At 48.0% G+C, this 25846-nt stretch overlaps 1 protein-coding gene across 2 annotated transcripts in view; it reads left to right on the plus strand.

Annotated features, from left to right (window-relative positions):
• Window positions 1–25846, plus strand: part of CREBRF (CREB3 regulatory factor) — a 741844-nt gene that overhangs the window by 210404 nt on the left and 505594 nt on the right. For both annotated transcript variants that reach the window (XR_011304479.1, XM_069652415.1), the window contains exon 2: window positions 1972–2170. Coding sequence is in view for 1 of the 2 variants with exons in the window: in XM_069652415.1 (XP_069508516.1) it covers window positions 2162–2170 (9 nt within the window). In the remaining variant the exon portion in view is untranslated. The remainder of the gene's footprint in view (window positions 1–1971; window positions 2171–25846) is intronic.

Consider the following 25846-nt stretch of genomic DNA (forward strand, 5'->3'; position numbering starts at 1 on the left):
GTGCATGTGAGGGATATCCCAAGTACATAGTGAGTGCTAACGGAGTGAAGGTACATAGTATTGCTAATCCCAGGACGTCATTATAACGCCCACAAAGTAACGGTTTGGTTGAGAGGGTAAATAGGATTATTAGGAACAATTTACCATTCACATTGGAAAGTGGTTTGCAGTGGGAACAGGTTATGTGGGAAACGATTGACACGTTTAGGCATACCACTCACCCGATGCCTCACCCGATGAATGTATATTCACCTTTTGTGATGAGGAGAGATATGAAGTCTGATTTGTGTCCCCTGTGTTTTGGGGTGGACGGGAGAGGGGAAATTGCTTTGGAAGGGGGTCAAATAATGCAGAGTGTGCAATTACAAGAAGAATTATGATAAGAAACTAAAGTGTTCCACCAAGGATCAAGCAGGGGTGGGAGACTGGCTGAAGATTTGAAAACCGTACAGTGTGCAATGGACAATCGGTGTATTTTGAACCAAGAAGGATGGCAAGGAGTGTCTGGAGGATGGGCGAGAGTGGCCAAGTTTAGGCCGGCCACGGTGTGGAGTCCCGGGAGGGAGCACGTGAGTGATGGGTATGCAGAAAGGAGTGACAAACCACGTGGGATTGATGAAGTGAGTGATGTGTGCAGTTCCAGGATTAGAGTAGCTCCTGGCAGATGGAAAGATAACATCATGAAATGAAATCGTGTGAGCATATGCACGACATTATGGAGTGTCAAGTTGTATATTTTTTAGGTGAGATTTAGAGTATGAATTTTATAATAATGTTATGGCAACAAACAGTATTTTACGTAAGAATCGTTATGGAACACGCTTATTAGTGGTATGGAAACTATATTGTATACTATCGGAGATGCGCTATTGAATACAAAAATGTAATAGAATGTGAAATTGTTAAATTTTTTGTTTGTTTGTTGGAAAGGTTATATATGCTTTAGTGTGGAACTTGGGTGTGGAGAATTCGCAAGGGTGACTGTTGGGAGTAGGAGTGATGCAGTGCCCTGGGTGGGGCTCTGAAGCGGCTACTTAATGCATATTTTCTGTTTATGCCCTCCCTGGCCGCCTGATTATTTCACGCTGCCATGGCAGAAAAGCCCCATCTTCGTTTTTCTGAAGGAGCAGGGAACTACCTGGTCACTACTGCTGTACTCGCAATGTCTATGCATTCACCCGTCACCCCTTCCCCTCTACCCCCACCCAATAGCAATACACACATGAACACCAGACCTTTATTGCCCGGTAATTTTAGAATGTCCCTTGCTAGCGTGCAGTTGCTTTGAGGGATCTTCTCTAGCTAAAGGAAAAGGCGTGCCTCACCCTGCTTCTTTTTTTGTAGCCGGTGCTGCTCTTTCCTGATGCAACAGCTCAATGCTGACGGTTAATTGTATGTACCATTTTTTTTTTTGGTGACACATAGTATTGATTTCATTCAGTACATGTCCCCATGGGGTTTTCATTTTTTAAGATGTTCAGGAACATTTCAACTCAAATCGCAACCTTCTAAACTAGTTGCGCATAATGAGGTACATGTCTAAGTTTAGGAACTAAGGTCAGATTTCATACCTTTACAGTAGTCTCGATTTTGAGCCATATAAACAGCGACACCTTAAGGCACTTCGGTTTTTGCAATGTGGCTGCATACATGTTGATTTTATTTTTTTAATTCCATTTGAGCAGCATTCTCCTAATGATAGGAGTTCTGAAAACAGAGAAACCACTTTCTAGAATCTTATACAGAATGGAATGCTGATTGATACAGTTTCGTTTAGCAACGTTTGTTTCTTTAAAGAGAAGCGTGATTAACTTCCATTGAAATGTGTGGCTTTCCGGTAGCAGCTGGCGAAAGTAAGCCCAAATCCTACTTGGCTGAGCCATGATAAACTGTTTTTAAGTTACCAGTTTCCTGACTTCTTTTATTCAGCTTATTTGCAGTTTCACTTTTCTTTCCTTTCACTTTCCACAGAAACTTTGCAAGGGAGAAGAGGCCCTAGTGGCAAAACAGAAACGGACCCATTTGAGGACCTGATGAAAAGCACTATTTTCTTGCTCAAAATTTTCGAATTCCCACTACCCAGGAAGTAAAGCTGGAAAGGTGGCTTGCAGCGAGGCAGCCAAGAAGTTTGGAATTGGACTTGAAGGATCTGGGCTTTGAAATGCCTCAGGCAAGTGTTCTGATATTTTGTTTGTTCATTTTTTTTCTTGATTTATTAAAAAAGGACTTTGTGCCAGCAGACATGTGTTGCCTGTCCTTTTACCTCCTATTGCTCAAGATTCCACCACAAATGAATGCATAAGTCTACAGACATACCTTGCAGCAAACGGGAAGAAGTTATTCAACCAAATACAAGCTTGCCTGCTTTAATGAGTTTTAACCAGTCATATTTCTAGCTCTTCATCTTCCTACGTACTATTGAGCAGCTTTTGATTGCCCAGTACCCTCCCATCTACCCTTCCACTGCTGATTACTTTACATTCGACCAGAATAACCTGTCTAACATATGGTATGTACGTGCCATTCAACATGAAATGGGTATCTTATCGTTGAGCTGTTTAAACTGCCGGTCAGTTGGGTATCTAGAAGTACACCCCTTACTGACAATTCCTAGGTCAGTTTGCTTGCACATGCCAGCTACCCTGTTTTGCATCGTAGACAGAACTTCAACCCAGTTGCGTTTTGAAATAAAAATGCATTATTTTTACATTTAAAGTTTACACTTGTCATGGAAGAAATCACTGACATGCTTTCCTATTTTTTTTTTAACTGCTGTCTTCATCCTACTTTCACAGACTACTGTAAAGAAAGCGAATTGCATGGGTAATATCCACATGTCTACACAGAAGCACTCTGTCCCCCTTATAAGTTGTATTGCCCATATCTCATGTATTTAGTGCTTAAAGATGTCCAGGGGCAGAAAACTACAGCCTGCCAATCAATATTTGAGAAACAGGCGATACATTGGATCACTGGAGGGAGCGAGAGTTTGGTGCCCTTGAATTTAAAATCCTGCAAAATAAATATTTTCTTTTAGAATGATTTATGAAATGTTATTGCTACTGTTTGCCCCAAAAAACTTTCTAATAACTGTTGTAATGAAGACTTTCGCCTTATGTGCTATTCGATGAATGACAATACCTGTAACACCTTCTTCTAGTTCTAAAGAAAACTTGTAATACCCCATACCTACCACCAGATAGCGCAATATGCATAGCATGCATAGGGATTCACAAACCGGCCACCCCCATAAACATAAACCTTTGCTGGATAATTACACCGCAAACTAAGTGAAAATTCAGATTTACACTTATTTTGCTGCATCAACAATTTATATGAAGATCAAAAGTCAAAATAGAGTACGTTTTCTAGCAAAATGGACACTGAATCCTTCCTGTCTCTTGTGAAATTGAGTGTCACATGGAGGTGGAAAAGTGAGTTACGTTATTTCTGCCTCCTGGTGGTAGGTAGTAGGAGGACTGAGCGACATTAAGGGAGAGAGGAGTAAGTCTGAGGGAGGAGAGGGAGAGAAGGTCAATGGATGGACGCAAAGTAGGTAGGGGGTAGTAACTGTTTGCAACAGAGGGGTATATCTTGGGGTGAAAGGGAAGAAACTGAGTCGGGAGAGTATTTGGAAGGCCCATTTTCCTAACCTTTAAGTAACTAACAACATCGCTAGTTTAGGACTGGTTTTAGAAAGTCCTGCAGAGGGTCTAGATGGAGAAGGTAATTGCCATTGGGCTCCCACTAATAACTATGTAGAGACTAGATAGTAAGGGTCAAAATTATCGATTTACTAACCTGGGAGACTAAGAACGCATTGGTAGGGTGCAAAGGGCAATATATAGATGAGAGCGTGAGGGATGGCCATAGCTCCCCTTGAGCCAACTCTGGGCGTTGGAGTGTTCTTTCAGCCATCCGTGACATGTGGGAACCTGTAGACCGAGATAGGTCACCACCCACTGCCATCCAGAATGTTAAGGGTAGTGAGGCTAACACATTTGGTCTGAGTTACCATTAGGCTATCCTCCCCAAGCAGCGAGATTGCGATCTATATGGGGGGGACAAAGAAGTTGCAAGGCCCTGGTCTGGACCAGTTTCCAGATGTCAATACTGGAAGGAACTTATGCAAGGGTTGCCCAAAAGTCTGGGTTGGAACTGAAGCATTCCTTTTGATGTTGACTGGGATTACTGATGAAAAGTTAAAGGGATTCCCTTTTAACCTCGGCAATACATCTTACGTTGGCCAGCTCATAGAACAAGGGGTATGCAAGAGAATCCTCATACCAGAGATAAAGGAGGTAGAAGTACTAGAGACCACTGAACAAGCAGATGCCGAGTTCAGCGAAATGACCGCGGTACTTGAAGCAGGGTCGCGTCCGGAAGACTCGTAGATCGGCCTCCATTGAGTTAGCTGAAGCCAACGGATGGATCCGATCTGGTGCAAGCTCAGGGGGACTTGGTTTGCAATGCATAAAATAAATAAGAATTCATGAACATCCTAACCAAACGTAAAATGAAAACACCACGTGCTATGAACACCACTAGACACCCAAAGAAACACTTGTTTTAGATCAGGGTCTATGTCTCCAATCCTATTGGAGGGGAATACTATTGTCCCCAATTTTGAGTAGCAGGGTGAATCAGCCCCTGCTCACGTTCAGAAATGTCGGTGGCTCTGTCATGCATAAGGAGTTTAAATTCACACCCCCTCCGTAACCATGGAATCCGAATGCAGTATGACCATCCCACTTTGGTTGGTCCTGAATAACCGGTAACCACGAGGCAGCCAATGGGAGGTGGGAGAAGGATTACAGAGAGGTTGTGGATAGGGGTGGGGGTTTTAGGGAAACCAGAAGGAGGGTTTGGGTACGTGATTGGATAGGTAGTGGGAAGCACAGGGAAATGCCCTAATTCAGTAGTCCTGACTCCACCTGCGATGCGTCGGACCAGGCGGAATGCCCCAAAAAGTCTGCAAAGACCACTTCTGGCCATGGTGGAGGGGGTAAACGCCATAAAAAGTACTCTAAAGATCCCCACACTCCTAAAGAAAAGCATGGGGATGAGAAGGCTGCAAAAAGATCTAAAGAACCTCAGCCTGCCCCGACAAGCAAGGTTATACCATGGGCCTCAAACCCCTCAAACTGTTAAGATACCAAGCTCCAAAGAATGGAGCTCCTCAGATATAGACCGAGTAATGAAGAGGATGACCTTTATGGCCAACATTTATGAAAAGGATCCAAATTATTTTCAAAGTTATATGAGCACCCCTCCCACCTCAGCTCCATCTGGTTCCAAAGCCACACCTGTGTCTTCTCAACCCCCTCCTATGAGGTCTCACACTGAGACCTCCTTTCAGGGCCTAGTAATAGACCCCTTTGTTGTGGAGCCTTATAACTCTGCTTCCTACCATGAAGACCTTGACCCTCAATTCGATGACGACCAGGATGCAGACCCTTATTACGGTGATGAGGAACAGGAGGCTGAAGATGAGGCTGTCGCTTACACCTTAGACTCTCCGATTCCTAAGGACCCTCCTGTAAATGATTCTCCAGGCGCTAACCAACCCCTCCTTAACAAGGTGTTGGCCAAGGCTGCTGAATGCTTCCAAATTGATTCTCAGGATGTTCAAGAGGACAAGGATTACGCAGAGCAAATCCTGGGGTACAAAAAGGCTGTAACTCAGTCCATCCCGCTATTAAAATCTATTCAGCGCAGGATTCAGCCATCTCTACAAACCCCTAACCTCACACGTGCAGTAAATCTGCGTGTTGAGAAGTAATTTCGTGCCGCTCCGTCTGACCCTTTATATATTGGGGGACAACTAAAACCAGATTCCATAGTTGTCACTACCACGAGGAAGAGAGCGGGCAGCACACTTGCTTCCTCAGAATCTCCCCCCGATTAAAGAGAGCAAGAGGATTTATGGCCTAGGTAGGAAAGTCGCCTCCTCTGCAGCTTATCAGGCTAGGATAGCCAATAGTGCCACCCTCTTGGCGAGCTATAATTGCCACAAGTGGGAGGAAGTTATTGCTATACTCGCCTCTGCACCAGTAGCTTTAAAAAGCCAATTAATACAAGTGGCAGCCGAGGGGAGGGCAGTGTCTGGCTGCCTCCTTAAGACTAACTTCGACGCGGCTGATAATGCTGGTAGAATAATCAATGTGGTACGATCATTAAAAGGCATGCATGGCTGAGACGAAGAGGATTTAAGCCTGAAACTCGGGCAACACGGGTAGACATGCCGGTCGAGCCTTACGTATTATTTGGCAAAGCTGTCGAAGATGCCCTCAAAACGGCGAAAGAGGAGTATGACACTTTAAAATCCCTTGGTCAGCTCACTAACAAACCCTCTAGACAGAGGGGAAGTAGTCATTTCCACCGCTTTCGAGGCCAAAATTCCCAGAGGATCTAGCTATAGCCAGAATCAGAGCTCATCATGGGGGAATAACCAATCATTCTTCCCAGGGCTACCTGAGAGGACCGTGCAGGGGTCGTGGGCGGGGAAGAGGCAGCCCCGCTAGAGGTGGTACGCCACTTTCCAAACGGTGCCGGTGTGCTTCAGGTCCCCTCCCATGCTTCCCCAGTATGGGGGCGCATTACCAACTTCACCCACGCATGGGAGGGAATCACCTCGGACAGATGGGTGCTGTCCACAGTATCCGGCGGCTACTGCATCGAATTACTCGAGCGCCCCCACGACCACCCTCCACGGGCAGAAAGTGCGCAATCAGGACCACCAGTGGATCCTCCTCGAGGAGATTGCCACTCTGCTGTTAAAGGACGCCATAGAGGTCGTCCCAGCCAACCAGGTAAACCGGGGTATTTATTCAATCTTCTTCCTTGTGCCAAAGAAAGATCTCACAATGCGCCCAGTATTAGATTTGCGCCCTGCAAACACGTATGTCCAGCCACAAAAATTCTGCATGACTACGCTACAAGAGGTAATCCCCCGCTACTAAAAAGGGGATTACATGGCAACACTGGATATGAAAGATGCCGATTTCCATATTTCAATGTTCCCAGCGCACAGAAAATTATTGCGTTTCAAAATAGCGAACCAGCACAACCAATTCAAGGTGCTGCTCTTCGGAATAGCCTTGGCTCCAAGGGTATTCACCAAGGTACTGGTGGTGGTGGCAGTGCTCCTGCGCAGGGAGGCAATCCCAGTGTACCCTTACCTGGACGACTGGCTCATTACAGGGAAATCCCCCTAATTTGCAGACACAACATCTAAAGAACCCTCTTTCAATTGGACTCCTCCATCAACGAGAAAGTCAAGCCTGGTGCCAAGCACCTCGAAACCGTTCCTAGGAGCTGTCCTAAATACTCAAGAGGGTTTGGCCTTTCCGTCAGAGGAAAGAATTCAAAATGTGTTGCTGCAAATTCCTCAATATCCAGCCAGTCGCCAAATAAGGGTGCGCAAAGCAATGCGTTTGCTAGGCATGATGGCGTCTTGCATTTACCTGGTTCCCCACACGCGCCTGCGCCCCATGAAGGAGTGGTTGGCGAAACAGGTCGCGGGCAAGTGGCCAGTGGGACGATCTAGTGGTAGTTTCGCCAACAGTAGTACAGAATCTTTGCTGGTGGACGAGAGAATCTAACAAAAGGGAAACACTTCTACGACCCAGAGGTTCAGGCCGTCGCCGCAACAGACAGCTCCTTAACAGGGCGGGGAGGTCACTACCATCACCACACAGCTCAGGGTCTGTGGTCTCGCAAGGTTGCTCAGAACTACATCAATCTGCTGGAACTTCTAACAGTATTCAGAGCGCGTCGGGCATTCAAACCCCTCTTATCGAACCAGTCAGTGCAGGTCCTTAAAGCAAGCACGAAAACACAAAAGGAGTAGTGCTGCTACTGAAAAAGCTCAACACAATTAAATCATTGTGTGAAGCAAAACATTTTAGTTATATCGGGGAACCTTTCTTATTTTACTAAGGGAATATATCCCAAAATGAATAGCCCATGGAATTGTCAAGGAAGAAAAACACATAAGGGGCTGCATCGTGAATATAATTGATTGTATTAAGACAAAATAAGGTTCTCTTATATACACTTGCATAGACAACAAAATTCTGGACTGAAGACAGAAACATATATTGGTGTCGCAAACAAAACCGCATGAATCATATTCTGGTCCTTGAACTAATGTGGTTTTAAGGAAAATCAAAATCACAACATAAAATGTGAAAAAAGCATATATAATGAGCACACCTGTGAATTTGCACCTATATGGTGCTTGAAAACCTATATTATAAGAAATGCCCAGATTCAAAATATCTGTTGCATGGACTTTTCTAACTTGCAAACTTCATCGTAAATTATTCAGATGCCTAAATAGTTTCAATAATCATATATCTGCCTGGTAAATTTTGCAGGGAGAAATAATCCTGATAACCACATGCCAACGTAGCAGGGGGTAGAATTGTGGTCAAACCACCAGATGTATTTGGATCACAAACTTGTCAATCGAGAAACCCATAGCAATAATAGGCTTGTTTCCCCCTTGCATGAAATTGACGTTTCAGCGGCAATAACATCCATCTTAAGACTGAATCAGAATGATTTCTATTTGTCAATGATAGCCGCCTTCTTCAGGACGAATAAACGTCCCCTGTAACAGAAAAACCAAGAGAGGAAAAAAATAATAAATATGATGTCACCTTGGTGAAATTGTTTCCTTTCTGGACATTTCTGGGCAATTAGTAAAAAGGTGCACTTAATGCGTTGAGAAGGGAAATAAATGAACAATAAATCCTTCAATATGGGCTAATGAGGAGTCATGGTTACAGACAGCGCAACTTTAATGTTTCACTTAAACAGGGGCGGCACTCGCTCTCAAAATCTGTCCAGGCTTGCCAAACAAATTTGGAGATGGGCACTCAAACGGAAGATTTACCTGCCAGCCCAACATGTTCTGGGGGAACTCAACTTGCTAGCAGACTCTGAGCAGAGATCCCCTTCCAGAAGAACACGAATGGCGACTACACAAAGACGTCGTAGAACACCTCTTCTCTCAGTGGGGTTTCCCCACAATAGACCTATTCGCCACAGGCGAAAACAGTCAATGCCCAGACTTCAAGTCCAGGTTTCCCCAGCCAGGTTCCAAGGGGAACACCTATGGGTGAAGTGGTCAGGGATATTTGCCTACGGTTTTCCACCAACCTCTCTCATGAGGAAGGTGGTGAACAAGATACACAAGGAACCAATGACACTTATCATAGTTGCTCCTATGTGCGCAAGATAACCATGGTATCCACATCTGTGCAAACTGGCGATGTGCGATCCCATCAAACTCCCATGCCAGTACAACCTACTCACTCAGCACGAAGGACTAACCGTGCACCCGCAGCCGAACTCAATGAACTTAGCAGCATGGCTCCTGAGGTCATTTAGTTCGGATATCTTAACCTGCCACAGTCATGCATGGATATCTTAAAAGAATCAAGAAAACCAAACACTAGGCACTGTTACTTTGACAAATGGAGGAGATTCGTAATTTGGTGCCAGACAAAAAAAAATCAACCCTATAGAATGTACTCATCCCACATTCTAACTTATATGCTCCATTTGCTAGATGCAGGGTTAGTGTTTAACTCCTGGCGGCTTTGTCAGCCTACACAACCTTTCATAGTAAGGTCTCATGGTGGAAAGTACCTGTCATCAAAGCATTTATCGAAGGAGTAAAGAGACTCCACCCTCCAATTTCCAACCCGCCGCCAGGGTGGGACCTCAATGTGGTACTCGATAAGCTCATGGGACCCCCTTTCCAGCCTATGCACAAGTCTAGTCTCAAACACCTGACTCATGAAACTGCCTTCTTAGTGGCTATCACGTCCATAAGAAGGGTCAGTGAAATCCAAGCATTGTCAGTGCAGGATCCTTTCTTTGTTATACACAAAGACAAGCTGGTTTTACGTACTCACCTAAATTCATCTCCAAATGTCATGTAAACCAGTCAATTGAGCTACCAGCTTTCTTTCAGGAACCCTACAGCTCAGCTGAGGTAAAAACACACTAGATGTGAGGAGAGCGGTCCTCTACTACGTAGACAAGACCAGACCGCTAAGAAAAACAGATAAATTATTTGTCTCCATAGCGCCAGGCAGAGAAGGTGACCGCATTTCTAAGAATGCCATCTCTAGGTGGATAGTCAGATGTATCCAGCTGTGCTATTCCCTATCGGATAAAACACTGCCTTTTAGAGGTACTGGAGCCACTCTGACTTTCATTGCAAATGTCCCCTTAAACAGCATTTGCAAAGCAGCTAAATGGAGCTCTGTACATAATTTCACTCGGCACTACTGCATTGACACCCGTTACAAGACCGATACACAAGTAGGACAAGCGGTTCTAAGACATTTATTCGCTCATGACCCTTCTCACATCCCACCTCCTTCTTCCACTGCTCGCTAATCTATGCACAGCATGTGATCTAAGCAGGTTCCACAAGCCTCAGAAGGGATTCATTACTCACCGTAATTGTATTTCTGATGCTTGTATCTGCTTAGATTCAAATGCAACCCACCCTTTCTCCCCTCGGGAGCTTGTCCAATACGTATCTGCCTAGATACAACTGTACTCGCGCTACACCTCATGCTACCGCATGTCAGAAAAATACAATCTGAGTGACCTTCACACGTGAGGAATCATGGGTACAGTGGACGTCACACTAGGGATAGTATTACTGGCACGCCTTGTCGACGTCCCTTTTCGTGTTTCGAAAACAACTGTAATAATCCGCAGCTTCCACTAGATGTTGGCCTATGCACAGCATGTGAATCTAAGCAGATACAAGCATCAGAAATAGGATTACGGTGAGTAATGTATCATATATACATCTATCCTGACACATACATAGCATGCACGTCATTAGGAAGCTGATGAAATGAACATGTATCATACACCATGAACAATGCTGACAAAGAGCATCCTCTTCTTGGTTGCATGGGACTGGAAACCAATATTAGCTAGTCCTTTTTAATATTTTTTGTTAACATTTTATTGATTTTTACAACAGGGTAACTTACAGACTCATCCATTTACATTTCGATGTACACATGCACATTTTAATGTACAATCAATTGTCAGTCTGTTCCCACACCCCCCAGTTCCCAGCATATTCCACCACCGTTATCGCACAATGCAATGCGACTGACTGTGCCAAGTATATACATTTGTCCCTAGTTCACCCATTGCAACGGTGTATGCGCGCCCTACTTGAGTATCGTTGTGCGCAGAGGCCGCCAGTTCCTGCAAAATATGCTTCCAGGAGTCCAAGTATACATTTTGTTCTCCTTGGCCCCACCGGGCTGCTTCTTGCAGCACTGAGGCTTCTGCCAGCATCCATTCTGTAGGTCACTCCACCTCTGGTGTACTTCCGGACCCTTAAATGCTTTCCAGCCCATCACTATCCTTCGTTTCTCCAGGATGTATGCTAGGTCTTTCAACTTACTAACATGTCTTGCTTGCTTCGGTCTCGCAAAGAGAACTAGCAAACAGACAGTGGCAGATCTAATGTCTATTGTTATAACTGCTTTGGATAGGGCCTGAGCTATCTCCTCTGAGTATTGACAGATCTTCATGCAAGCCCAGAACATGTGTACCAAGTCTGTGTTAATCAGTTTACAGTAATCCGGCCTCGCGGCCACGCCATCTTGCGCTTTCCACTGCTTGCCGGGTCGCGGTGTTCCGCAGGCCTGTGTTCCACAGTCCTCACGCCTTTCACTTTCTGCAGGCACACAGTTGGGCGCTACCTCTTTATGAATCCAATGATATACTCACATGCTTCAACACGCTCTGTAGCCTGCGCTTCAGGCTAGGATCATTTCGGATGGGCAGGAGTGACCGGAACCACGTTCCCACATTCCGGGCAGGATTGTTTTTTGAATGTGGCTATTTTCTGAAGGGTTAGATATGTCCTATGAGTTGCGTACAATTGGATCAACTGCAGCTTTGCATTTCTAGACTTTTTTTTATGGTAGGCCATCATTTGTCATGGGAGGAGCGCTCAGGGACAACGTGCTTGCCTTGGAAACAAGACGACACGGAGCAACACAGGTTCGATCCTCGGGTTCATGCTTAGAAACCTCTGGGTATTAAGCACGTTATAAATAACCTATCATATCGCCTACCCCAGACCTCGCCTGTCAATTGCTCCTGCAAGTCGGTTTCCCAGCTACGCCTTATCTGCACAAGCCTGTCCCCCGGCCTTGACATTAATAACTTGTATATTCTAGATATTGCATGCCCTCCTTCTGAAATATCGTAAAGTGTTTCTATTGTTTCGTTTTCTTGCAGCACCCTGTCTGTTCCCGGCCATTTCTGCTATAGTTTGGTGAGGAGTGTGGCATAAATTATATGTTGGCCTACCTATACGCCTGTTTCCAAAGTAAATGCACTGAAGTTCATCGTTCTGCCTTCTCGTAACAGGTCTCCCACCGTCGCAACCCCCATGGGATCCCAATACGTCCTTACATTTAGTCTAGTTGTGAATCTTCTCCCTTTAGCGACACCAATGGGATCAGGGGGGAGTAGACTGCTTCATTTCCCAAAAAACAAGCAGCTCTGTCATATTGTCCTGCCCAGCATCTGCAGAGGTTTCTGGTCGCGCAGTGCAGTGGTCCAAATCGCCATTTTAAAACAAGAATGTAGTGCATGCTGCCTGTAGCAACAGAGTATCCTGGGTCTGTTCGTCAGACAGCCAGTTTGTGATGAATTGAAGTTGGCTTGCCACAAAATATGCTTGAAAGTTGGGCAACCTAATACCCCCTTGCTCGTACGGGCTTTGCAGTTTCGTTGATGCCTCTTGAGTTATGCCATAGGAAGTTATGCCATAGGAAGCTACGACATGTAGTATCACGTTTACTAAAAAAGGCTTTGAGTATGTCGTACGGGACATTTGTAAAGTAATGAAGGAGCCTCAGGAGCACCACCATCTTCAATAGTGCAGCTCTTCCCATCCGTGAGAGTGGCAATCTGGCCCAGAAGGTCATGGCTTTCTCGATTTATCTACTGCTTTTAGTGTATTATGTATATGTTCTGTCTTCAGATCATCGAAAATATCTACTCTCAGGTATCTAAATATGTTCACCTCCAATTTAATCGGTAGTATTGGTAATGCGTTCATGGGTTTCCCTATGTACCCTGCTAGGGGGAACAAGCACGACTTGTGTGCATTGATCGTGATGCCAGATAGGTCTGCATAGCGCTCAAACACGTCTAGAATATATTGCAAGATGATTTCCAGGTGTTGTAAGTATAGAAGCATATCGTCCGCATATAGGGAAATCGGATTCCTACTGCCCTGTGCCACTATGCCTGCATCTTTATATTCCTTCTGCAGATACACAGCTAATGCTATCAAGGTCAGTATAAATAACATAGAAGACCATGGGCACCCCTGCCGTGTGTCTTTACCTAACTGCCACTGTTCTGAGGTATGGGTACCCGTCTTGACTCTCGCTACTGGATTACTATATAACAGCCGTATCCATTTAATATATGTGGGGCCAATGCCAATGCTTTTCAGCACCGCTAGTAACCGTGGCTATCTGATCGAGTCGAATGCCTTGACTGCATCAAGCGAAGCCACCGCTAAATGAGTACTTCCCTGGGTGTGGTCTGTTATGATATAACCTCCTCAGGTTAGATGTAATATTTCTGTCCGGGACATACCCCAACTGGTCTGGATGTATACGCTTGGATATTGTTGGCATAAGCCTATTGGCCATTAGAGCTATGAGTATTTTCCCATCTTGATTGAGCAATGAGAGTAGTCTGTAAGATCCACAGTCAGGGAGGGCGCTGTTGCGCACATCCAAGATGGCCGCCTAGCGTAGGAGCTCCGGTTCGGAAGAAATAATTTACAAAATTAATCTGGTCAGCAACGTCCCAAGCTCGAAAAGTCGACACACCCTGGTAGCAGAAGCTACGCTGCACATGCCGGTGTAAAATTGTGTGAAATCGGAGCCGGGGTGCTGAGAAATCCTGCATTGCAGATTCGGCGGTTGGTGGAGGCCTGCGGAGCCGCGTGTGGGCTCCGCGTAAGCCCAACTGAAAGCTGAGGTGGGGGAGGAGCGCTGCACGACCTACGATATCCTGCCCGGGCAGGAGGGAGAGGCCGAGAGCTTGGCCGCCAGAGACGGTGGACCTAGCCCCCCCTGCCCGCGATCGTCCTCTGAGATCCGCTTGAGGCGACGGGGCCCTGCATGAGCTGGAGGAGGGGCTCGGAGGAGTTGGATTGCCTCGCGGCTGCGGGGCTGCGGCAGCCACTCGGCCCGGCTCCCGCCCTGTAACTCGCTGCGACACTGCCTGCGGTTCTGCGTGGGCCGTGACCTCCATATCGGGGGGACTGTGGCTGTGGCCGGGCCCCGACCCGTGGTGGAGTCGGAGGTGGATCGCGCCCCCACCAACAGACGCGAGCCGGCCCCGGGAACGAGTGAGGCCGAGGTCCGCCCCCCCCCTCTTTCACCAAGTAAGTTGCCACAAATTACGGGGAGAGCCCCGCATCAGGGAAGGAGTAGGATCATGGTGGCCGCGATAGAGGGAGGCCCTGCTCAGTAACTGGGACTGAGACCTGGGCCCACTGTATCTTGCCCCACCTGGCATGGGGGCAACAATCCTACAGCACCCTAAGCTGCTCCAGAGCACCGCCCTATACCACCCTGGGATTTTCCAGTGCATTATAGAGGCCCATCAAGAGACATCCGGGTGAAAAGGCATACATCCCTAAGTAGGCGGAAAATCCACCGTGACCACAGGCTCTACACCGCGCGGCGGAGCTGCCGTGTGGCGCTTGAGCACAGCAAGTCTGTGACGCTCACCTGACTCCCACGGAGGCGCTGGCCTGGTTCGCGCTGCTGTGACCTCTTCTAAGGTGATGCGCAGGGTTCGGAAGACGGACTGGACCGGGCCCCCCAAATCTGGCTTGTCTGGCTCGCAGAAGTATCCTTCTGTAGGCGAAAATAGGGGATTAACTGTCTGCGGGGTAATGCAATCAGCCTCCCACTTTCCCCTCTCACCCTCCTCGAAACCCTTCTGTGATTCCTCGTAGCGTCTCACCTTAGGGTCAGGAAGGTCGAGCTCTCCATCCTGCTTCTGATGCAGGGGCACGTTGGTATCCAGTTACTTCACTGGATTTTCGGATTGGTGAGAACCAAACTTGCTTGGCTTCCAGGTAAGTTTTTTGATAAGAGGTTCCCCTTGTGTCCATGCATTAATGTACTAATGCTAGTGTCTTTTTCCCCATAGGGGCCGGGGTACGGAATGCCGGGGAACAGGCACCGATGAGAGGTGAAATCCTTGTAGAAATCAGGTAAGTCTTTAATGAGCGTTTTTTGGTAATGTCTTTTCATTCGTTCATTAACGCTGATGTCTCTTTTTCCCCTTAGGGGCCGGGGTCCGGAAATGCCAGGATGCGGCGCGGCCCCGAAATGAAGAGGGAATGAATCAACAGGTAAGTCTTAACATGGAGATTTAGCTATCCTTATTCCCTTCTCTCTCTCACCTTTTGTTCTGGTCTTTTTCTCCCTAGGCGCTGGGGCGTGACTGCGAATCCGGATGATCGCTGCTGAACATGGAGGCGCCCTGTAAAGGTGAGTGTAATGCGGCGCTGCAGCGATCGACGCGATGAGCTTTTAAATAAAAGTCTTCCTTTTCAGGATTGTCGGTGAGATGTCTCCGGGATGCGGATTTAGCAGGTAAGGACTTTTCCTTCTTCCGTTCTCTTCTTCTCTTCCTTTGCAGGTGATCCAGGATGCTGGCAGGCGTGGCAGAAGTCAGGATGCAGGAGCAGACACGGTGAGCATCCAGCTGCTAGATGTAGAACAACGCGAAGCACATGTGGCTGTTCGGGTGGGGTTTAAATAGCCTTGGAAGAAGTTCCAGGTATGTATCCTTCCCCGGCCACGCCTGGATGGTAAATTAGTCCCACAGGTAAAGTAGTTCCTTTCAGGCCTCAAGGAGGCCGGGATCCTGCAGCATGGTCTGCATCAGGTAAGTGCACCCAAGCACTTCCATAATGAGCCTGGCGCCTATGACGCCAGGACTGTGATGTCTTTTATGAGCCTGGCGCCAGAGGCGCCAGGACACTGTCCAAAGGGCCCCTATATGGGGTTGCTGGGTCCTTCTTTGGGGACTGGATGTCCGCTTTCGGGGACGCAGGGCTTGAACCGGCTCCCTGGGAGCGGGCATCATGACAGCACTCCCCCCTCCACCCCCCCAAGGCCCCTCCCAAGGTTGTTCCCTCTGGGGGTTTTGGTTTGTCTGGGAAGAGTCGGTGGAATTTCCTGACTAATCGAGGTGCATGCACATGGTCGCTGGGTTCCCACGACCTCTCCTGAGGACCGTACCCCTTCCAATCAATTAGGTAGAACAGTTTTGACCTAAACATTTTTGAGTCTAAAATGTTCTTCACTTTGAATTCGGGCTCCCCATCTATTAGAATAGGTTCTGGAGGTTTGAGTAGTCGGGTTCCGGGTACCACTGGTTTCAGAAGTGACACATGAAAAACAGGGTGAATTCGCATACTAGCTGGTAAATCAAGTTTAACAGCCACTGGGTTAATTATTGCCGTAATAGAATAAGGTCCCAGATATTTTGGGTTAAAAGTTCGAGGCCCTTTGAGTGGTAAATGTCTGGTAGCTAACCACACTTGATCCCCAATCTGATACGGAGGTGCTTCACTCCGATGTAGATCAGCATTCTCCTTGTATTTTCTCTTGGTTTGTTGTAAATGCGTAGTTGCCTCTTTGAAGGCTTGGGTAATTGTAGAATGCAGATGTTCTACTGCAGGCATCCCGAGGTTCTGAGGTGAGTCAAGATTTGAGGTTCGAGGGTGATGCCCAAACAAAGTACAAAAAGGACTGTGGCCAGTTCCAGAGTGTACCGAATTATATGCGTATTCGGCTATCCAAAGAATGTCTTTCCAGTTGCTTTCAGATTGCTGTAACATACACCGTAAGTATTGCTCAAGGTGATTTTGTCCTCTCGGTCTGACCATCGGTCTGAGTGTGGTGACTGGTCGATCTGCGCCATTTGACAACATTTGCGCCAGAAGTGGGAAATGAATTGGCTTCCCCGGTCAGAGATTAGTATAGATGGGAATCCATGTAGCCGAACAATATTTTCGAGGAATTCTTTGGCTAGGACAGAAGCTGAAGGTAAACCTTTCAAAGGAATAAAGTGGGCCATTTTGGAAAACAAATCCACAATTACCAGAATAGTATTGTACCCCGAACAAGGAGGCAGGTACGTAAAAAAATCCATTGATAGGGTGTGCCAGGGTGCTGGCGGTATGTCTAGAGGTTGAAGGAGACCGGCTGGTCTTTTCTTTTGACTTTTATTTTGGGCGCAAACACCACAGGACATCACAAAAGATTTAACATCTTTTCGCCAAGAGGGCCACCAAAATTGTCGTTTCACCTTTTCCTCTGTCTTGGCAATACCGGGGTGTCCCTCTATTAATGCATCATGATAACCGGAAATAACTAGTTCGTGTAATTCCTTATGTGGCAGGAATAAGCGTCCTTGGAAATAAGGTAAACCATTATCTATGGTAAAGTCTGATCCCTTTTGTATCCAATCCAGTAAGGTTGTAGGGTCCAGGAGTTGTTTCACTCTGGCTTGAATGTCTTCAAGCGTCTGTAACGAAGTCATGCCTAGAATCCTCTGTTCGGGAATTATTGGTACTGGTTCTGAGTTTGTATTAGATTCTCCCATTCCTATTCGGGATAAGGCGTCTGCTTTGCCATTCTTGCAGCCAGGTCGATAGGTTATCACAAAATCAAATTCAGCGAAAAACAAAGCCCATCGGAGCTGCCGTGATGACGGAGCCTTGGCAGTTTTCAAATACTGTAAATTCCGGTGATCAGTGATCACTGTTATGGTATGTCGAGCGCCAAGCAGATAATGCCGCCAGGCTTTAAAAGCGGACTTAATGGGTAACAGTTCTTTGTCCGTGATTGCATAATTAACCTCGGGTGCCGAGAATTTTCTGGACCAAAATGCTACGGGATGCAGTTGGTTGGTTTCGGGATCTCTTTGGGATAGGACTGCTCCCATGGCTAGGCTGGATGCGTCAGTCTCGACGACATAAGGGAGATCTGGACGCGGGTGTTTTAATATAGGTGCGGAGGTAAACTTAGCTTTTAAATCCTGAAAGGCCTGCTCGGCTTCTTCAGACCATTCAAAACGTTTATTTTTCCTCAAGAGTGCAGTAATGGGTTGTACCACGCGTGAAAATTCCGGGATAAACCTGCGATAGAAATTGGCAAAGCCGAGCATGCTTTGAACCCCTTTTACAGAGCTAAGTGATGGCCATTTGAGGATGGCATCCACTTTTCTTGAGTCCATTCGGACTCCTTTGGGTGTCAGGATGAAACCTAGAAACTCGACTTCTGTGGTATGGAAAACACATTTCTCCAATTTAGCAAATAGTTTGTGTTGGCGCAGTTTTTCAAGTACTGCCCTGACGTGTTTTCTGTGATCAGATTCCGAAGAGGAGTACACCAGAATGTCATCGATATATACGACAACACAAACATCGATGAGTTCCCGAAGGACATCATTCATGAAGTATTGGAAGGCAGCCGGCGCGTTACACAACCCGAAAGGCATCACCTGGTACTCGAATAATCCGTATTTAGTACGGAAGGCAGTTTTCCATTCGTCGCCTTCTTTAACTCGTACCAGATGATAAGCCCCCCGGAGATCTAACTTGGTGTATATGCAAGCGTCCTTCACCTGGTCAAGGAGTTCAGGGATCAGAGGCAGAGGATAACGGTTTTTAACCGTTATCTGGTTCAATGCGCTGTAATCGATACAAGTTCTAAGGTCGCATTCTTTTTTGGGCACGAAGAACAAATCCGAGGATGCCGGGGACTTTGACGGGCGAATGAAACCATTAGCTAGGTATTGATCCAAATATTGTCTCAAATGCAGATTTTCAGGTTCGGTAAGGGCATAAATCCTGCTACAAGCGGGTTGTGCACCGGGCACCAGATCGATTTGGCAATCGTACGATCTGTGAGGAGGTAACGTGTTGGCCTGTTCCTTTTGGAAGACGTTCTGAAAGTCTTGGTATTCCGGAGGTAGTTGCATGGAGGCAGAGGTTACAGATGCTAGATTAATCTTCAGGTTTTCTGGGTAGCAGGTTTGTGTACAATCCGGGAAGATTATTCTCTTAGCTCGCCAATCAATTCGAGGATTATGTGTCTCTAACCAAGGGATTCCAAGAATAACCTGAAACTGTGGAGCCTTGATTACATCAAACACAACACCCTCCCGATGGCCGTCGGGACCAATAAGAGTCACCTCAGTAGTGGAATGTGTTACCGGTCCAGAGGCAATTTCAGTTCCATCGACTGTGGTGATGACATCTTTGCTGGTTTTAGGACGGAGAGGGAGGTTAATCCTAGAGACCAATTCACGATCCACATAGTTTCCAATAGCCCCACTATCGATGTATGCCTTTATTGCATTCAACCGCTTAGGCTGTTCTGGATCTACGAGAACCATTGGCACAATGAAATGCGAGGACTGAGAGTTAGTTTTCAAGCTCGGCAAGCGGACCCCTACACTTGTCGGGCGGAGTCGTTTCCCGAAACAGTCTTCATGGTTTTTATCAGCAGCTCCTACCGCCTTTCAGGGCGGTTTTGCCGGGCAATCTCGTAGAAGGTGTCCTGAATTCCCACAATAACAACATAATTTTAACTGCCGCCTCCTTTCACGTTCCTTTTGAGTTAAGGGTCCTTTAACCCCTCCAATTTGCATAGGCTCAGAGACATCAAATCCCTTGGGATTAGCATGGGTCTTGACCAACACATGTGTCTCAAACCTGGACCGATCTGCTTTTCTGTTTTGAAGTCTGTGATCCAATTGGACCACTAAGTCTATATACTCTGTGCATTCTTGGGGCGGATTTACAACTTGGGCCAAGACATCTTTAAGTTCTCCGTGTAGGCCTCGATAAAACAACGTGACTCTTTTATCCTCTGGCCATCCCGTTTCCACAATTAGTCTATTAAAGGTTGCAATATAGGATAGGAGGTCCTGATTGCCCTGTCGCAGGGATAGAAGTTCGTCATCCAGAGCCTGCGCCTGAGAGTGTCGAGCAAACAACCTTTCCATGCTTGCTTGAAACCTTTGAAAAGAGTGGAGAATCGGGTCATCTTGAGTAACCAGTGGAACTGACCAATCGGCAGCGCAGCCGCTGAGATATGACAATACAAAGGCTACCTTGGTCTGATCATTAGGGAAGGCCCCAGGTCTGTATAGGAAGTGCAAACGACACTGATTCATGAATACGGCAAATCGTTTGGGGTCCCCAGCAAAGCGTTCGGGTGGGGCCAGCGGCATGTTTCCAGGTAGATTAATCTGCACACGGTTACGGGAAACCACAGGAGCGGGGTTCCCTCCGGAACCGGGTAGAGGAGTTTGCCCAGCTTGACTTTGCAAAAGCTGTCTGGCAAGGACATCAGTTCTTTCCTTTGATATTATTAATTCCCTCCTGAGGGCATTAGTCTCTTGACGAGCGGCATGTACTTCGGCCCGTAATTCCCCCAGTAATTGGGCCAAATGATCAGTCTCGGAACTTTCCATAGCGCCTGGGTGGGAATTTGTAGGAAGGCTTCGCGTTCTGTGATGCTCACCTGACTCCCACGGAGGCGCTGGCCTGGTTCGCGCTGCTATGACCTCTTCTAAGGTGATGCGCAGGGTTCGGAAGACGGACTGGACCGCGCCCCCCGAATCTGGCTTGTCTGGCTCGCAGAAGTATCCTTCTGTAGGCGAAAATAGGGGATTAACTGTCTGCGGGGTAATGCAATCAGCCTCCCACTTTCCCCTCTCACCCTCCTCGAAACCCTTCTGTGATTCCTCATAGCGTCTCACCTTAGGGTCAGGAAGGTCGAGCTCTCCATCCTGCTTCTGATGCAGGGGCGCGTTGGTATACAGTTACTTCACTGGATGTTCGGATTGGTGAGAACCAAACTTGCTTGGCTTCCAGGTAAGTTTTTTGATAAGAGGTTCCCCTTGTGTCCATGCATTAATGTACTAATGCTAGTGTCTTTTTCCCGATAGGGGCCGGGGTACGGAATGCCGGGGAACAGGCACCGACCTGAGATGAGAGGTGAAATCCTTGTAGAAATCAGGTAAGTCTTTTCATTCACTTATTAACGCTGATGTCTTTTTCCCCTTAGGGACTGGGGTCCGGAAATGCCAGGATGCGGCGCGGACCCGAAATGAAGAGGCAATGAATCAACAGGTAAGTCTTAACATGGAGATTTAGCTTTCCATATTCCCTTCTCTCTGTCACCTTTTGTTCTGGTCTTTTTCTCCCTAGGCGCTGGGGCGTGACTGCGAATACGGATGATCGCTGCTCAACATGGAGGCGCCCTGTAAAGGTGAGTGGAGTGCGGCGCTGCAGCGATAGACGCGATGAGCTTTTAAATAAGTCTTCCTTTTCAGGATTGTCGGCTAGATGTCTCTGGGATGCGGATTTAGCAGGTAAGGAGTTTTCCTTCTTCTGTTCTCTTCTTCTCTTCCTTTGCAGATGATCCAGGATGCTGGCAGGCGTGGCAGAAGTCAGGATGCAGGAGCAGACACGGTGAGCGTCCAGCTGCTAGATGTAGAACAACGCGAAGCACGTGTGGCTGTTCGGGTGGGGTTTAAATAGCCTTGGAAGAAGTTCCAGGTATGTATCCTTCCTCCAATCAGGTATGTATCCTTCCCCGACCACGCCCGGATGGTAAATTAGTCCCACAGATAAAGTAGTTCCTTTCAGGCCTCAAGGAGGCCGGGATCCTGCAGCATGGTCTGCATCAGGTAAGTGCACCCAAGCACTTCCACAATGAGCCTGGCGCCTATGACGCCAGGACTGATGTCTTTTATGAGCCTGGCGCCATAGGCGCCAGGACACTGTCCAAAGGGCCCCTATATGGGGTTGCTGGGTCCTTCCTTGGGGACTGGATGTCCGCTTTCGGGGACGCAGGGCTTGAACCGGCTCCCCGGGAGCGGGCATCATGACAAAGACGCCTTTGCGAGGCCCTTCTACATATGAATCGGAGTGGAAGTTGGGGAGGCCTTCAGCAGCGAAACATTGAGGAATTAAATCCTGTACATCGGCAGTAAACCAGTTGATAAAGGCGGACACACAAAAAGATACCCACTCTCCACACCTGTGCCACATAGCGCTACACGGGGCGAAAATATGTGGGGGAACACAATCCATCCTACCCTGCAGGCCGAACCACATGGGCCGCACCGATAAAGAGGGGGGCAGGTGGGAAGAAGATTGGCCCGATGGACACCTTAACTAGCTCGCAGCCGCAAGAAGCGGCTAGCGGGGAGCCACAACTACCTGATGGGAAGGAAGCCGACCCGATGGAACGCCTAGCTACGCTGGTTCAGAATGGATTCATGGCTATGAACGTAAAACTAGATGATATAGTGGCGACAATCGGATCCTTGAAGGCACGTGTTGAAAAAGAAAGCGCGCGTGTCACGGAAGCGGAAAATAGGATAAGTACAAGCGAGGACACGATACTACAACACAGTCGAGATATAGCTTACCTCCAGACAGAATTACACAAAACCCAAAACAAATGTGAGGACCTTGAATCAAGATCCCGGAGAAACAACATCTGGATTGTCTGGGTATCGGAAGAGTTTGGCAAAGGCCTCATGGAGAGACAAGTTGAGGCCTTGCTGAAAGACATCCTAGGCGCCGACTCCTTCTCGGATCACTTTCTGATTGAAGGAGCCCATCGCACCCTAGCACCGCTCCCGAAACCAGCAGCTCCCCCTCGAACTATAATTGCACGCCTCCTAAATTACCGAGACAGAGACGCTATACTCCGGCTGTCGAGAGAAAAAGGTACCTTATGTTTCAAAGAAAACAAAATCCACATTTCTGATGTTTGTTAATCTGCTTAGAATCACATGCTGTGCATAGGTCCGACATCCAGTGGTCAAAGCGGAGTATTGCATTTTGTTTTTCGTAGTCGAAAAAGGGGACGTCGACAAGGCGTGTCTGAAACACTATCCCTATAGTGACGTGCGTTGTACCCACAATCCCTCACGCGTCGAGGTCCCTCAGATTGTTTTTTTCCGCCCAGCTTCTGGTCGCCTTCACGCGGAGCTCCTCGAGAGACATTGCAACTCCTCGACCTTTGGTCGTTTTTCTCATAATGTTAATAATCCCTCCCTCGACGCAGTTGTAAGCTGTTCTCCGCCGAGCAAGATCTTCGACAGAGGGTCGAGCGGAGGAAATCCTTCGGCGCTGCCGAACACGTGGCCTGGCCTCGCAGGCCATATACAGTAGGGAGAGTGGGGTCGTGGGACATCTCTGGGTCTTTTCTGAGAATGCCTTTCCCTTTCCCCTTCCTTTCCCTTGGCGTGCTTATCGCGATTTATTGCCTCGGCTATGGAGAGGACACCCTTTAGATTTTGCCTGCTTTGCAAAGGCAAATTTACTTGGAAGGACAAGCATTCACGGTGTAACCGCTGCTTGCCCCTCGATCACAAGGAGGAAGGTTGCGCGGCTTGTCGGCTTCTTAAGCCTAAAACTCTAAAAGACCGTAGGGTTAAAAGGTGGGCGGCCTACGCGATGTCGAAGGCCGAAGGTTCACCCGCCGCTGCTACCACCGACAGTGACGAGGAACGCGATAACACGACCTCTGCTACGGAAGTCGAAACCCCCTCTAAGGAGCGCTTGCGCGCTTCGTCGTCTGTCCCCGGCCCCGACGGGCTCGGCTCACGCCCTGCTTATGGGGATGAACACCCCGGCGACACTGACGCACACAAAGACTCATATAAGCACACAACCCACGGCTCTTCTTCGTCTAAGACGAAAAGAGCTTTGGCGCCCAAGGAGACGCAGGTTCCACCGGCGGCCTCCTCGGACCGTTCGGGTTCGAAGCCCCTCTCGCAGCCGCGACCAGCGACTGGGCTTTCGGCAAATAAGGGCGCCGCCCCCAAACCATCGGCCGGCGCGCATCAACAGCAGGCGCATACCGCCGTAGAATGTTCGACACCCATAGCGTCGAAAACGCAAGCTTCCGCCGACAAACTAGTCGCCGAAAGCTTGGCGAGGATCGCTGTAGCCGACGCCCAGAAGCGTACGCCGAAGAACACGTCGAGCGCTACGCATAAGTCGAAAGACACGCCGAAAAAGCCCGAAGAAAGGCAGGGACTACCCCCTTCAGTCGGGGGGTCACCCAGCACACCTGAAGGTTTTTCGGAGGGCGACGGGACACTTTCCTCGACGCTTTGGGAGAGGTCGAGCCGTTTCCAGCTAGATGACTCTATTTTTCCCCCGCCAGACCGCTCTGGGGTACCCCATGAAACCATGGAAAGACTCCACCTCTGTATGGAGAGGATGGAAAGGTTTATGAATACCCAGACCTCTCAAACTCCCAAGAGAACTAGAGAAGGGCCTCAGGAGGACCCCAGGGCCAAAAATCCGAGGCTAGTCGATCCAGCCTCAGAATTCCATAACATATACGACCTCACTGGGGAGGAACAATACTTGGAGGAGGAGGATGATTTCATGGACGATGAAGAAGGTCAGAACCAGGAGGAATGTCTGGAAGACAGGCCAGACATTATAGAAGAAGGCTTCAGAGAAGACACTGAAGAAGGACCTTCGCACCCCTGGCAATCCCCATCAGTATATTCCGACACTGATGTCCTAAACCTAAATCCTCCTGACAATTCACTGGTTAGGAACACGTCTCCAATTGACGATCAGCCCACTTTCAATGCACTGTTGCGCAGAGCAGCAGCACATTTCGAACTGGACACTGGGGAGCTCTCTCCAGAATTAGACTTTGTGGAAAGAGTAATTAAAGAGAAACCCCCGGTCAGCCAGACCATTCCCCTCCTAGCTTCAGTGAAGAGAAGAATCATCCCTTCGCTGGCCACTCCCGCATTGATCAGAGGGGTCAATCCGAGAATTGAAAAACTTTTCACTCCTTCGCCCTCAGACCCGCTCTACATTAGGGGCCATTCCATTCCGGATTCCCTAGTAGTATCTAGTACTAGAAAGAGGGCAGGGGTACCACTTTCCACCAGTGAGGCACCCCCTGACAAGGAGGGCAAAAGGCTATATGCCCTTGCAAAAAGAGTAACTTCCTCGGCTGCCTTCTCAGCAAGAATTGCGAACAACAATTCTTTGCTTGCTAGCTATGCTATCGCGCAGTGGGCCAAACTGCGCAAGGACGCCGAGGAAGCACCGGAGCCTTTACGTACACGCCTACTTTCAACTATTGGCGAAGGAATCCAGGTGAACCAGAGCATTGTAAAAAACTCTCTGGACGCGGCAGAAACAGCGGGACGTTCCCTGGTGCAGGGAATACTCCTAAAACGCCATGTATGGCTGCGCAACTCAGGGTTTAAACCGGAGACACAGGCGTCTTTAATAAACCTGTGGAAGACTCTAACCTCTTCGGGAAAGCGGTGGATGAAGCTCTAGAGATGGCTAAAAAAAGAGTTCGATACTATCAAGACTCTTGACCAAATCTCTAAGCCCACTACCAGACGCGGCTATGGCAACAAACGCTTTTTTCGTGGCCAACGCCAACAACAACAACAAAGTCAGCATCAACAATACCCTGCCACCAATTACCAGACCAATAGTGGGCAGTACAGCCAAAGAGGCCAACGCCGGGGTAAAGGGAGAGGTCGGGGATTCACCCCCAGAGGCTCCCAAGCCCCCAACATCTCCAAGTGACGCGAAGATTCGCGTCCCCTCCCATGCAACACCGGTCGGGGGCCGGATAACATCCTTTCTTCCTGCATGGGAGGAGATAACGTCAGACCGTTGGGTACTTTCCACCGTAGCCCA

The sequence above is a fragment of the Ambystoma mexicanum genome, chromosome 3p (genome assembly GCF_040938575.1).
Source record: "Ambystoma mexicanum isolate Mex_15411 chromosome 3p, UKY_AmexF1_1, whole genome shotgun sequence".
NCBI classification, from domain to species: domain Eukaryota; kingdom Metazoa; phylum Chordata; class Amphibia; order Caudata; family Ambystomatidae; genus Ambystoma; species Ambystoma mexicanum.